The sequence below is a fragment of the Poecilia latipinna genome, unplaced genomic scaffold (genome assembly GCF_001443285.1).
Source record: "Poecilia latipinna isolate Pla-1442-1.1 unplaced genomic scaffold, P_latipinna-1.0 Scaffold179, whole genome shotgun sequence".
Taxonomy (NCBI): Eukaryota; Metazoa; Chordata; class Actinopteri; order Cyprinodontiformes; family Poeciliidae; genus Poecilia; species Poecilia latipinna.
This window is the reverse complement of record NW_015112795.1, coordinates 465,103-480,169: the sequence shown is the minus strand read 5'-3', so window position 1 is coordinate 480,169 and position 15,067 is coordinate 465,103. Positions and strand designations below refer to the sequence as shown.

General features: G+C 39.0%; 1 protein-coding gene across 3 annotated transcripts in view; it reads right to left on the bottom strand.

The window, feature by feature from the left end:
• LOC106946172 (FERM and PDZ domain-containing protein 4) overlaps positions 1-12,905 on the bottom strand; it is a 49,057-nt gene extending 36,152 nt beyond the window's left edge. For 2 of the 3 annotated variants that reach the window (XM_015030341.1, XM_015030342.1), the window contains exon 1: positions 1,720-2,298. In XM_015030341.1, the coding sequence (XP_014885827.1) occupies positions 1,720-1,754 (35 nt within the window). In that variant the 5' untranslated portion in view covers positions 1,755-2,298. Of the gene's footprint in view, positions 1-1,719; positions 2,299-12,779 lie in introns of those variants that run through there. The other variant, XM_015030340.1, reaches the window with a different exon arrangement.
• Between the last annotated feature and the right edge of the window lie 2,162 nt (positions 12,906-15,067).

Sequence of the window (15,067 nt, the reverse complement as noted above, 5' to 3'; positions counted from 1 at the left end):
ACACACACACACACACACACACACACAAAACAACAACAACAAAAACTGGAATTGCTTTCCTTTGAGAAAAACAAGGGTTGGGGGAACACGTCTGCATAGAAATTGCAGCTATTAATGCAAATGAGATATCATAAGAAGGAATGATGCAAGTACATCCTCTGCTGTTCTCAGTGCGACGCTGTCATCTACATCAACACGATATGAAGGTTTTCCATTTTATGTGCCATTTGTGGGGGGGAAACGTATCACTTGGACCGTCTCACCCACAGGAAAAAGTGGGTGAGAATGACTTTATACTGTGATCACAATGAGCTTTTAAATATATATATATATAAATAAACTATTTTCTGGAACAGAGAACCTTCATAAAGCAATCTTTTATTGTAACCATATAAAAAATATTTAAAAGGGGAGCTAAATATCTTAACTCATATCATCCACATGTATTCACTTTGGATGCTGATGCTGTGGGCAGGAAGGATCTCTGATAGCAGTCAGTCTTGCAACAAATCTGAAGAGGCCTCTGACTTAAGACTGTTGATGTATGACAGTCCTGTGACTGTCATGACTGACTTTACGGCCAGTGAAGGCGACATTCCATTACCAACTCTGCAGAGATTTGAGGCCGGTTGTAAAAACAAAACATTGTTGTTATGGTTACGCATTATAGCAATTGCACAAAATTAAAAAGTAAGCGCAAAAATCCTTCCAGCTGCATAGCATCAAAAACAAAGGGAAAAAAGTATCTAAACCAAACAAAATATCAGTGATATTTAAGAATGTAACACTTCTTACCACAAAATACAAAAAATATTTTCCACAGAGCCAGAGGTTATGGGATAAGTTCCCACCAAAGGAGAAAACCTCTGCGTAAGGTCATACCACAGCATGTCAAAACAGATTTAAGTCTGTAGTTTAAACAGGCCACTCCAAAATCTCCATTTTATTTTTGAGTCATTCTGAGGTGGACGTGCTGGCGTGCTTTTGGACACCGTTCTGCTGCATAACCCAGGTGTACTTGAGTTTAATGTCGAACTGATGATTAGGCATTATCCTTGAGGACGTTCCACAAGACAGCAGACATCATCAGCAGACGGGATCCATCAATTAGGGAAAGTCCTCAGTGACAGGTTAAGGTAAGTAAAAAGATCTCAGAAGCAACGTCTCAATGATCACAGGAAATTCAAAAGCAGATGAGAAACACAATCATTGACCTTTATCAGTCTGAAAAGAGCTACAGCAACCAGTGAAATCAAGCAAAACAGAAGAGATCTTTTGGGGGTAAATATTTTCCTCGCCACGGAAAGTAGAGGTGAAAACGTCTCGGGAGGATTCATCCCCACCATCTTCAAACATCCTTGTATTTTCAGTAACGGCGTCATCATTAACATTAACTGATCTGCTGCTTTTATCTGATGTCAAAGCCGTTTCCTACTTCAAGTTTCTTTATGTTATGGTGAACTTTTTAGATATGGTACAGTTCTGAAGAAATATACCATTTTAAACCAAGGTTGCCTTGAATAAATTATGTAAATGATCACAGGTGACTTTTCTTCTGTTCTTTTGTAAAAAATAAACCTGGATCATTAATAAAATAGTTTTTTTTTTATTACGAAATACATTCAAGATAGTCATTTTCCTGATTGTAATTAGTGTAAAATACTATGAAAAGCACTTTAGGCTTCAAAAAATGTTTTAAAAATCCATGCCTGCACTCACCCGGACTGTTTTGGCTTTTTGGAGAAGCCAAACATGTCCACATGCTCCTGTTGCGGAGCGCTGCGTCCCAAAGCTTAGGTGCTCCTCATCAGCATTCTAATCCACATCTGAATCCCTTCAACATTTCACGGCCGAAAACAATCCAGCGCCAGCCCAGGTCCACATCTGGAGCCAACAGAAGTGTGCCGAATACAGAAATGTCTTTGCATTCATGAAAATGAACTCAAATGGAAGCGAGAACGGCCAAACGAGTCGCTCGGTCCGGCGAACGGACAGTCCCGTTCCTCTGTCATCACTCTTTCAAAGTGATGACAGGGACACAGCAGGAGTTATCTTCACCACTCTGCTCTGTCCAGGAGAAGGCAGCCCCTTCCTGCCTCTCTACACCTGGACGACTCAGGCTGCAGAGAGCGCTCTGTATGTGCTCCACATCCCAGAGCACAGGGAAGTGTAGCGATCGTAGCTGCGGCAGGGAGGGGAGGGAGAGATGGGTAAGGGGGGGATTGAGAGGGAGGATCAGACCGGATGGATGACGGATGCTCTCTGGCTGTGGCTCTGTCCTCTGTTCATCTGGGCTGCAAGGATACGGAGGCAGGAGGGGAGGTGGGGTACCGATGGTTTGAAATGAGGAGAAAGCGACGGAGGAGGGGACGAACGGGAGCAAAGTGTTTTGGCTGTGAAGAGAACGCAACTTAGAGGGATGGACAGGGAAGGATAGAGCGGTGTTGGGTTAAAGAAAGCTGGTTCTGCAGAATGGGAAGCAGAGATTCATAACAGGTTCTCGTTTAAATAAAAAAACAAAAACTCCCAATACGAATATTTGACTTTGCATGACCTTTAAAATGGTTAAAACTCCATCTACTTCAGATAAAGCTAATCTTTTTAATTGTATCTGTTGTCTTTGAACTCTCAAGGACTCCATCGTCTTTCTCTTATGATCAGCTAAATGTGTGTTTCGGTGCACAGATGGTCCAGCTTTGACAAAATGCTGTGTTCACTGGCCTGGTGCCACAAGTGGCTAAATAACCCATCTACCAAACAAACCTCGGTGGTGCTGATGGACTTCCTGTGAATGCAAATGAGTTGGAGCGGAGGACATTTTTCTCCATTGCCTTTAGTATGAACACTAATGAGACTACCATTTAACAGAGTTGTCACATTCACACGTCAGAAAATAAAAGCATTAAGTGGAGATTAGAAGAATGTCTGAAGTGTCATAAAACTGATGGAAGAAAATGTATTCTGAAAGCGTATTGGTTATCGCCTGATATCTTCTGCCTCTACAGACAGCCTCCAATCTTCAGATTAAAAAAGTGGAAACCGTCTTATGACAAAGCAATAACACTGATAAGAAAATCAGTAAGAAAAAAGGAATAGAAAATCCCTAAAACATCAGTTTTTCTTCAATGTAATGGCTATGGTCACGGGATAAAGTAGGAAAATAAGGGGTGTACCGATCGCACTTTTCTGGCCGATCACAATCACAGATCTTAAAAAGCCTGATCTGTCAATACCATTTTTTTTTACCATTAACAAAAACATACCAATACAACAGAAAAAAAAAAACTTCATCAGTTTTTAACCCCTATAAACATATGAAAAGAAATGTTTAGTATGATTGGTCAATGTTTATGCAGTGATCAGACTTTAAATAGGATGGATGTATGGATGGATGAAGCTTTTTGCAAATGGGATATAACATAAAATCTGCTAAGAAAAATATTTTTCCAAACTTTTTACCCAGATTTGGAAAGTGTTTAAATCCAGTCTTGTATTTGTTCAGACTGCACAAGAGTCTATACCTAAACCCTAATAAGGTTCAAGACACTAAACTTGCCATTTCTATATATAAACATCCATTTAGTGAGCATGGAGCAATTTAATCTGGCATATTCAAGTGGAGCAAGAGAAGATTAAAACATTCCTAAGGGATTCTCACTGGCATAACATTCCATAGACTAGCAGAAGACCTGATATAGACAATTTGATATAGAAGTAAAAAAAAAAAAAAAAATGTCTCTCTTGCTCTCGGTGCAAAGCCGGCAACTTAGTCATGCAACTTTTTGTCAACGTTTCTTTGATAACTGCTTGCAGAGTGTCCCCACAAGGCACACACACTGCAAGCACCTCCATGTTCGGAAACATATTAAACACACACTTCTGTGGGTGGCAAGACAAAAGGACCCTTGTTGCCCTCTTATAATTCCAAACTGGTTAACACCTAAACCGATCTCTGGAGACGACGGAGACAAATGAATGCAGGCCCCCTTATCTGTCAGTAAATTCAATTTCCTGTCTGTACTTTATCGTTGATATAACTTGTTATAGGACATTATGCATCGCTGGCAGCTTCCCCGGTGGCAGTTTTCAGGAATTCATCACGATACTGCTTTTGAAATGATGTGGATTTGAAAGATGAATAAATCCAATATGTTTCCTCTCAGACTGCTGCCCAAATTGTGTAGACATCGACAGTATGTGTCAAGGCAAATATCAACTTCTTAGTGTATTTGATGGGTTATTATAAGCATAATGTCAACTGACTTTAGATTAAAGAGAGTAAGAAAAGTTACTGATAAAAGGTATTTGCATATTTTGAATTTATAGGGTAAGAAAATGCAAAGAAGACAAAAGGTTCAATCACCAACATGCTTGGAAAGACTCAAGACATAAAGGGGAGTGAATGAACTTTCGTCATGGTCTACAAATTTCAATGAGATCATGAATTATGTTCTGAAGGAGGTGAAAACTAGGTATTGATTGCCTACAATGTTTCCCACCAATCTTTGAACTTGTTGCCACTGTAATAATCACTTTTATGAAAAATTAAGAGGAGACCTGAGGCAATTTTAATTTGATTCTCCAGATTTAATCTTTAACTGAATCACAGTTTCTGTTTCATGTTATCATTCTTATTGAAAAGTTGGGAAAAGAGCAACTGAGTTCACCAAAAGTCACACGCTGAGGCAGAAATGCATAATGAATGTGGAAGAGAACTAAATAGATGGTTTATTAAATAAATGGGAGCTTTGCTCTTAATAAATGAAGCACTGGGGGGACATGTGGACCTTTATCATGGAAAGCTCGTCATTTTCTTCTCCACTTCAACTGATTGTTGCTCCAGTAACTTTAGCTTTCCTTTCTAAATGGGTGTTTCAGTACAAATGATGAAAACTGGACTTTGGAACCAGCCGCAATGGGATAAAGAAGTTTAAAGAAAATCCTACAGATGTTATCTTTTAATAATTAATTCTTCTATAATCAGTAAGTAGTGATTTGTGACTACTTTTGTGATTATTTGTTACTACTTCAAACTTGAGAAAACAGTTTATTACATGTTGTGGTGCTAAATACAGAAAACAAAGTAATATGCAAAAAACAAAAAATGACAATATTTCTTTATTCTATGGGCTAAACAATAAAAGAAGATACTAATATATGTTTATTGAGGGACAAACTGATAGCAGTGAAAATATGCTATCTGTGAAACGTTTACTATGTTTGTACCCATGGCAACCTATTGCACTCTGAACTCAGGGATCTCAGAGATGCTGATTTTCTCAGTCGGTATTCTGACTTCAATGGTTTATTGTTTTTCTTGAACTCACTAGAACCTGACGAGGTTTTAAGGCATTCTAACGTCAGATCAAAAACCATTGATCCAAACAAGAAACGCTGACATTGCATATTTAAAATGTAGAGGGCTTATTTCAAATTATACTCAGTTTGATTATAAATACAAAAAAACTGTACGCCAAGACATTCCCCGTGTTCTCATTACATGGCAATACTAAACTCGAGCTATTAGGAGTCATCCAAGGCGCCTGAACAAAGATGCAAATGGGAGAAACTGATTTAGGGATAATAAGGACTGCAGTCTTCATAGCTGATAGGATAGGGCCAGAAGAACTCATTTAATCCTAGGTTGCACCATATATTGTAGATACAGAAAATATTAAATCTTAATTGTGATCTGGAGTGGTTATATTTAGTAAGTGTAGTTCTTGTTAAGATAACTGCTTTTACCTTAACACCTTATATCTGTTTTTAAGTCTCTGCAGACCAATAGCGACTGCTCATCTACCTAGTTAGCAAGTTCCTGCAACCAAGAAGCCATCACAACTTTTACATTGTTCGTGCTGAAGCATTCTGGGTACAAGGCAGAAAAAAAAAGAATCAGTTCCAAGCTATAGCTACAGCCAGGTGCAATGTTTCATAAGCACACACACTGCTGCTACCTGACAACACTGAAGTTGGCTCTAAACTAATGGACCCTGCAAATGATCCATAACAGAAAACCTTTCAGAGAGTGACCCAGGCATCACCGTGGCTTTACATCCATGCCAAAACAGTTTCATGGCTTCACTGTATTATCTAATGACAATTAATTACAGCCCTTTATTTAAGTTCATGAACTTGTTAGCACGCGTTCCTTCATTTTGCGGCGGGTGTCCGATCTTGCCACTAGGTTGATTTAAAACAGCAGTGATCATTACTGTGGAGGACAGATAGGAACGCCAGTGGCATCTCACTCCTGCTTTGTGTCCCACAGAGATAGCGGGAGAAAAGCAGTCGACGTGCCTTTGTCCACTAATGAATAACAATATAGCCCAAGGTCACCACCGGAGAGGAAGTGACTGCGTGAGCGAGAGCGAAAACTGAGAAAGACGAAGAAAGACTTGGTGTTGGATTATTATATCCCACATTAGTATTCAGTGGTCCTCGTTGTGCTTCACAGACAGTTGGAAGATGTGTGGAGTTTATCATTATGATTTCCTTGGGTGTGTGTTTGAACGTGAGTACTGGCCTACTTTTCTCCCTCCCTTTCAAAAAAGGGAAAAATATTAAATGTTCACCAACATAACAAAGATGCTTCCATCTAATGATGGGATGTGGCTTCAAACGGAGTAAACCCATGTGGATAATGTGTTATGTTCTCATGAATATCAATTAGCCATTACAATGTTTACTGTTAACCTTGACTCAATCATAACTAAATGTACTTTAACAACTATAAAACAGAAAAAGTCAATTCTATCTGCCAGATACGGTATCTGGGGATGCAATGGTAAATAAGCGTCACGGTTCGGTTTGCAACGCAATTTTACCGTCACGGCTTGGTGCGTTTACGATTGCTTCAGTCAACAGAAACAAATAAAAAGATGCCACTATGGACTGGAGTTTTATTTTTTACTGAATGATGAGCAATTATAGCAACCAGATGGATGGATTGATTATACAAGTATAAGAGCAATTTATAAATACCGTAGTCAATTTTGTGGTTTAGGGATTTTTGCAAAAAATTTAAGAAGTTTTATATTCCTGACTTCTGACATAGATGCTAGGGACTGTATCAAATGGATCAGTTGAGATGAAATAAGCTGAATACTTGCAGTTCTTCACTGTAAGGCTTTTATCTACTTATCAATTCCAGACAGTATTTTCTTGGCCTAACAGTACATAGTATATATCCTGAGGCACTTCTGACTTCCTGCTATAGTGACACACATTCAGAAATACAGGAGGAAAAAAATTACATTAAGCTGGTGATTCAGGAACAAATAGCTCAACATCTTGTTGAGGGAACATGAGGGATAGTTGCGCCGAAAGACTGATGATCTTAAATTGAGCCACAACCTTACAGCGCTACGAAATGAACAACACTTTTTACCAGGATCATGATTATTAAATCAGACAAATTAAGCACTTTTTCCAATTTAATGTGGTTGTATTTTCCTCTTTGTTTTTTAGTAAGTGTTCACTTTTACTTACTTTTTTTTTTAAATTTTGCATTTTAACCCTTGTATCGTATTAAGTCTTTCTGTAGCCAAGAGCCAATGAGAAATTTGTCTAGATTATAAATGCTTAACTGTGTTTGTTCATATTTAGCATTTGTTCCTAAAGCTAAAGATACATGCACTATTTTTCCCAGAATGCAGCAGTGCAGGGCGAGTCTTTCTTGGCCAGCTCCCTGTTATTACAGGAGATAAAGCAAACGCTGGCCTTTGCACGCATGCACGCACGCACGCATACACAAACTTCACATGACTCGTCCAAACAATGAGATCATAGAATTTCATTCCCGCACCCTGTTTTAATCCAACAAGCAATCTCGCTGGGTCTTTCTTTTCCTTATGACGCAGCCCTAATCTGATGGGGCGGACAACCCTAGCACGGGAGGGGCAGGATTGGGGAAAGACTGGACTAATATGAGGAAGAACAGGCGATGTATGGATAGAGGGCATTGTTAAGAGATGGACAAAAATGAGGTTAATGCAGTCGATGCGTTTAAAATAAACATCAGATGGAATAGAAGTGAAGGGTGATGTAATTATGAATAGCTCAATGGATTATCTTACAGCCACACTTTGAATCATACACCCAGGTCCACACTGGAATGTTTTCATAAAGGGAAAAAATAATTTTTGGGAATGCAGCCCAGACAAAAATCTGTCAAAATCTGTGCAGTCAGTGAAAGAGGACTGACATCAAGAGATGTCTTTGAGATCTATGAAATTCAGAAGGTAGAGTTGGCAAATATTAAAGTCAAAATGTAGAATAATGAAAGATTCCTCCCTAATAAAGCTGAATGGCAAAACACAAAAAGCAAACAAAAAAATCAAACAGAACTCCAATAAAGTGAACCCCCGCTTATTGACAGTTCAGTATTTGTGACTTTTTCTATTATTCATAGAAAAGTTACCAATTCTTAGATTTTTTTCATAGCATATTCCTAAAATATTCGAAAGAAAATACAGCAAATCTACTTTCAGCACAAGTAGAATTTGCTGCTGATCAGCTGGACCTCTAAGAAAAATGGGACGAAAAATGGATATATGGGTGATTGTAGATATAGCTTCTACGACGGTTTCCACTGTGCGTATTAATGCATATTAAGAAAGCCTTAGTTTCATCGTAATTCATTGTGTGCACTTCTAACCTTCACCAGATCTTTAACTTTTATGTCACAAACAATCATTCTTGACAAAAGTAAAGATTGTTATGCTGTTGAATGGCCCTGTAAAACTTTTTTTTCCCTTTGAGAATCCTTCTGGTGCATGCAAATTTGTTTAATTTCCTCCCAGAGCAGTTAAGTTTTTTAATCTACTTGGCATACGTTATCTACCTGGAAGCATTCAAACCCTCTCTTATGCATTAAAGCGGTTGACGGCTCCATCTGAGCTTAAACAAATAAAGTGTTTGGCTCGGCTCTACGTTCTCTCTGCCCCGTCCTCTGTCCCTGAGCGTACTGCCGTCAGCTCGCTGAACTTCCCCCTGCAATAACGCAGCCTGTCGCAGACATTTAAGAGATAAGGAAAACCAGGCAACGGAAGGAGCCATTTGTCAGCCTCGGAGCAAACCAGACTCCACAAAAGGGCATGCATCTTTCAAACAAAACGTGACTGTTGTAAATGCATATTGGGGATGCGGTGCACATATCTCTGCTGTACAAAGACCTGAGCATGCATCGAAATGTAGAGATGAACGGCAACAAGTAGACGGAACAAATTGATTAAACGCTATTAGCTATTCCTCAGGCCCAGTGTGACATTTAATTATACGCACTCACAAAGCTGAATTTCTGACCAGGGCTTAGAGACTAATGCCAAAAAAATAAATAAAAAATGTGTGGCTACTTTGAATATGCATGAAATAATCCTGAATTAATCATGAATGCTTTCATATATATTAAAAAACAAAATAAATAAATTTGTTTTAATGGTGTATTTGTTCAATATGTCCCAGTACGCATGGAGCTTACGATGCAAAGGAGGCCTGAGGGGTTTCTGCCTGGGCAACAATCTGAAGCTCGCTGCACATGACTGGGCAGTGATCCCAGAGATGAGAGGGAAAAGCGGGAGTGATGGTGGAAGTGTTCTGAGCAGGAGGTGATGTTATAAATAACAGACTGTCCCGGTACACACGCCGAGGGGCTGCGGCGAAGCGTTTTGTGTGTGTTGCACTTCCTTTCCTGTCATATAAACACAGTGACAGAGGAAACACAGCGAGCTCTGTGTAACTTTTTAAATACAGGCTCGTCAGATTGGGAATACGGCCCTTTTCAGGCCACCCCAAAGACTAGAGTGACTTACCTCCCATCTGCTACACTCAGACCATATGTAAGTAAGTGGCTTTTGGGTTTCATACTAGTGCAAACACACAGATGCAAGCATCATGTCATAACCTCATTACACGGAAATGCTGCCTAAACAGCCTAGTTGTTGCCAAATCTGCATTAAGCTACTAAAGGATTGAAAAGAGACACTAGCACATCACTGATATCTCTGGGTGGGCTCACACCACTAATTTCCACTTAGTGTGGTTCGTTGACTGGTCCACAGGTCCAAACACTTCAGCAGTCAAGTAAGTGGTATTCCCACTGAGATCAAAATCTGCTTCAAAGCATCTTCGTATGAATCACAAACAGTGACTGAATAAAAACTTGCCTAGAATATTGAGTACGACCGACTTCCTTGGTGGTCTGATTTGCAGCCATGTAATGTATATTATTTCTATTTCCTTTGCATGACCCAGAGGTATTTACATACATTTCCATGTGACTGGAAGGAAAAGCAGTACAACTGAAGATGGAAATTCTGCCAGGACGCTAATCGGTGTGTGACCCACTTGGCCTCCAGACCCCCTCCTGTCTGACCTAACCAATCAGAGTCGAACCATCAGAGTGTGGCAGGAACTGAAGTGGAGAAGGAGGACATGAAGGACTAAACCCTTGACATCCTAATCTATGGTCGACAAAGGAACAATCAGATTTAGCTACCAACAAAAATGACAATGTGTCTTTATTATTCAGAAAAGACAAAGGATCTTAGAGAAAGTCTACACTACTGTAGGATGCAATATCAAAAGGAGTGTCATATAGACGTTTAGTGAGACTACAAATGCAGAAATCCAGTCTCTCACCTTTCTTCATCCCATCCATTCACCACTACATCGTCCGTATGTCTACCCACCACCAATCCACCCATCCAACTAGGAAAAGTTGGACCAATTATTTGGTCTTCAACCAGTCACCACATTTAGAGAAACCAATTTCAGCTAGTTGTATGTATGATCCCCCTTAGAACAAAGAAATATGTCTTTTAAACCCCCAGCTATCCATGAGAAGGTTTTAGTCCAGTGTTTAAGATACTTTTCCGTGCCTCCTGATACTCCGACTTTCATTAAATCACTTATTTCTTGTTAAAGATTTTCCGGAACAAAGAAGATGACTATGGATTTGCGAAATGCCATCAAAAATGAATCAGAATGAAAAGCCTATTCGCTTGTATTTGCTTTGTCTGCGGCTGCTGAGTCAACAGTCAAATATTTGGAATATCTGTAGCTGGAAAACCAGGAACAGCAGGGGAGGTACAGAGATTGTAAGAAAATCAGTCCATGTCTGCCTGTCTGTCAAAATTCGTTTGACTTTTTTCCCCGGGCCACATGTTTCCTCACCAATGACCCATCACCTCCTCGCAGTAATCCTAAAACAGTGATGCTGCGATTTGCCGTTCCTAAATCCTAAAGTTCACCGCTGACCGGCAGCTGTACGGGTCAGTGTGTACAAGGAGAAAAGGAGACAAAAAGCTTATGTCTACTTTTGTCCTCCTCTGTGGGTTCAGATTCAGTTCAAGGAGGTTGTTTATTTCAATTTAGTTAGGATGACTCACAATGTGAGTAAAATGTTTTTTTTCCCCTTCTTCTAGCATGTAATGTAGGCAGCTTTTATCGGCTTATTCATTTTGTTAAAGTTTCATCCTTTTCAACAAGACAATTAAATTACATGAAATGTATAGATTGTAATCTTAACTGTGAAATTTAAGGTTGTCTGTGAATCCCCAATATGACCAGGCTAGCCATATCAAAGGTATACACAAATGTTTTAAGAAATACAAACTAGAGAGCGCTGCATGTCACTTAAGAGTGTCCAGCAAAATGTAGGATTTTACTGGACCAGCATCCTACCAACATTTTAATAGCACCCACACAATCATGTAGCCATACTTCCCAGTAGACAGCTAGCTAAACCCTCTAAAGCCATGAATTAATCTCTATAGGTGCTCAGTAATTACAAGGGGTAATCCTGGGTTCATCCCAGCTCGGAATCACCTCGTCTTTACGTAATGTGCCGCCAGTTCAGTGATCAAAATCACAAAGGGCAATTCTGATCTGGAGCTAGATAGTGAACCCAACTTCAGGAAACATGCTAGTGAAACTAGAATATTTTCCACAAAGTCGGCAGTCAGAGGGGTTTCTAAAAACATAACGTTCTGGTTTCTAAAAAAAATTCTGACCTTCCAAATGTTTGTTGTACAATTTTAGCAAAGTCATATATCCTCCCCAGGCAACTTGTTGCCATGGTTACACTAAATCCCCTTCTGATTGGCTGTTCCGTATCTCATGATTTCTTCCCCCACTTAAACCTCTCCAAGATTTATAAAGGTGATCAAAACAGAATTAGACCATTAAATAACCTTCCTCCCAAAACATTGGAATCAAATTGTTAATAACGGTACAGTTTTTCCTAATGCGTTTCATTTTTGGACAGCAATAGCAAGTGACCATTATTAATTAGTCTTAGATGCGATATCTCCTCCAGTCTCTAGTAAACTAAGATTTTCCCATGTTGATTATTTCACTATATATTGATATTTTAAGAAATCCTGAGTGCAACCACTACTCAGTGGAAAGTTGTTCTAACTAATTAACTTTTATTGACAAGTTACAAAACTTAAATCATTTCTGATAATCACACTGACTGAGTAATAAACACACCTTATCACACCAACTTTTCTTATTCTATTGCGGTCTACTAAAATTGCTACAAACTCATTGAATCTTCCTATGCTTATTTTAAAATAAATTTAATATTTTTATACAAAAAAAAGACAAAGATTATGAAAAAGTGAGATTCAACAAGCTCCAACAATAATATCCCTAAATGTTTCAACGACAAAATCAAACCTAACAGACTCGAAACCCCAGACTGGTGGTTTTGATCAAGTCACTCCTGCATAAGCAACCAAAATAATAATAAAAAAAAGGTTATAGAAACTTACTGGAAAGCTGTTAACATTCCCAGTTCGTCATCATCATCACACGGCTCCATCGTTTCTTCCAGGCAATGAAGGAATAATGGGTCGGTGTGAGTGGGATGGAAGCCCCAGCCCCACGACTACTAAAGGGCTCAGAACATTGGAGAAAGAGCTGCTTCCCTGCTCACAGTCTAACTCCTCCACTGAAAGAAAAGCAAACCCAACTCTGAATCTCTTAAAAAAAATCCCCAAACTCAATTTTCTCAGTGCGTACATGTGTATACGTGTGTATGTCTGCATGTGCGTGTGTGTTTTTTTTTTTTTTTCATTTCTAGTTTGGTGCCAAATGTTCCAGCTTAGCAATGCTGTGCAGCGCCGCTGGTGATGGATTTAGCCGGGGCATCTGGGCCAGCGGGGATAAACTTCATTCACACACAAACGCATGGACACACGAATACCTACATGAAAGACAACACACACGCACACATGCAGACACACAGATGCACACACACACGCATGCACATCAGCAGTGTTGCAGAATAGAGGGAACAAAGGAGCAAAGTATTTGCATCCGTTAGCTTTTGCTTTTCCGTCACACAAATGTTTTAGATTTGACTAAATTTGACAGCAGACAAACACATCGTGTCTAAATTATTTTATTTAGCTAATTTAAGGGTTTTGTTAACAACACCACATCATTAAAGTCTGGATGAAGCAAAGCACCCACAGACCATGACACTGCCACCACTACTGTTTGATTGTTGCAAACCTTTTAGACGGTTAGCTTCCCCTAAATTAATTTTTCCAGATGAATTCTAAAGTTTGATATCTGTGTTGAAGTTTTGTTTATATATAAATCACCACCAACAGCGCAGCTGACATGTGTGCAAGTTTGTATTTAAAAGTAAGGATCAATGATTATGATCTAGTGCTCTCGTAAAGCAGGGTGAGATTAAAGCAAAGAACACAATGACAAAAGGAAACACAATAGAGCACCTGTCCATGCCGACTACTGGCACTAATATCTCATGGGATGAACAGGGGAAAAAAAACAAAACATGCAAACATCACTGCCCCATTATGTCTTCGCTCCTTTTTTTAAAACTAGGAGGATAAAAGAAAAGAGAACAATTTTTTTAAAAACAAAAGTAAAGTCATGTCATCTGATCGATGCACATGTAGGTATAAAGAAGTATGAGGTCAAAGGGTGGCCTTCATGAAACATTTACCTGATAAAATTGGCTAAAGACTGACAAACCGTTCATTTTCCAGCATGAACAAAGCTACTTCCGACTGAGCCGTCCCATCTGATTTTGACAAGTAAAACATAAGCGAAGTTACCATTCAATGCCGTTATCACTTCATAATTCACATCTCTTTTCACTCTTGGTCCTTAAATGCGGGGAAGTGATGCAATATGATGCAAACTCCCAGGTGTCATAGATTCTTGTTGCCTTGAAAAGTAATTAATCACAACTTATTCACAAAGAACGATTAATAATAAACCAGGCTACAACCAGGGCTGGGTAAAAATCCATTTAAAATCTGTATTTCCATGAAGATCATATTTATGCAGAACAAATGATAATTCTTAGAATTATATCAGGTAGACAACAGTGTAACAACATAGACATGCACTCATGATTTAAAAGCATTTCACGTTAATCATGAAACGTACGCAGAAATTTTCTATCTTCTCTTATTTGAAATGAGTTGAAACCGAGTTTGAAACCTACAAACGGAGGCATCCTTTGAAATTCCCTGGAAGACCAAACTAATGATGCAAAGTGCGCCAGAACATGGAAATACCCTCTTCTGTAAGAAGCCTAACTATATCTTAATCCTCTGCCTGCCACCAGCATAAATGCTGAACAACAGTGGGAGAAGGAGGGGAAAAAAATCAAAAGAAAAACTGAAAAGGTTAAAAAAAAATGAGAGCAAAATAAGTGGAAACAGGTATTTCTTCACTTTTGTATAAGTACTTATGTTAGTCGTTTCTTTCTTTACTAGTGTAAAAAAGAAAACAGCACAGAGGGAGTCCAAACAGCAAGTTATCAACAGAAACTTTCTTTGTTTTTTGTTTTGTTCTTTTTTTTTTTTCATTTTCATTAGACGCTCCATTTCCCCCCCCAGATGGTTCAGTGAAACTAAGCTCTCCTAAATGTACAAGTCAGCCATGCAGGCAGGCTGGTATTAAGGTGACAGAGACTTTCAAAAAGTTGTAGTTTAAAGCCAACAACATTTTCCATTGTCCTGGCAAATGTCGCAGTGACCCAGGTTTAGGGCTGTTGTAAACGAATATTTTAGTAATC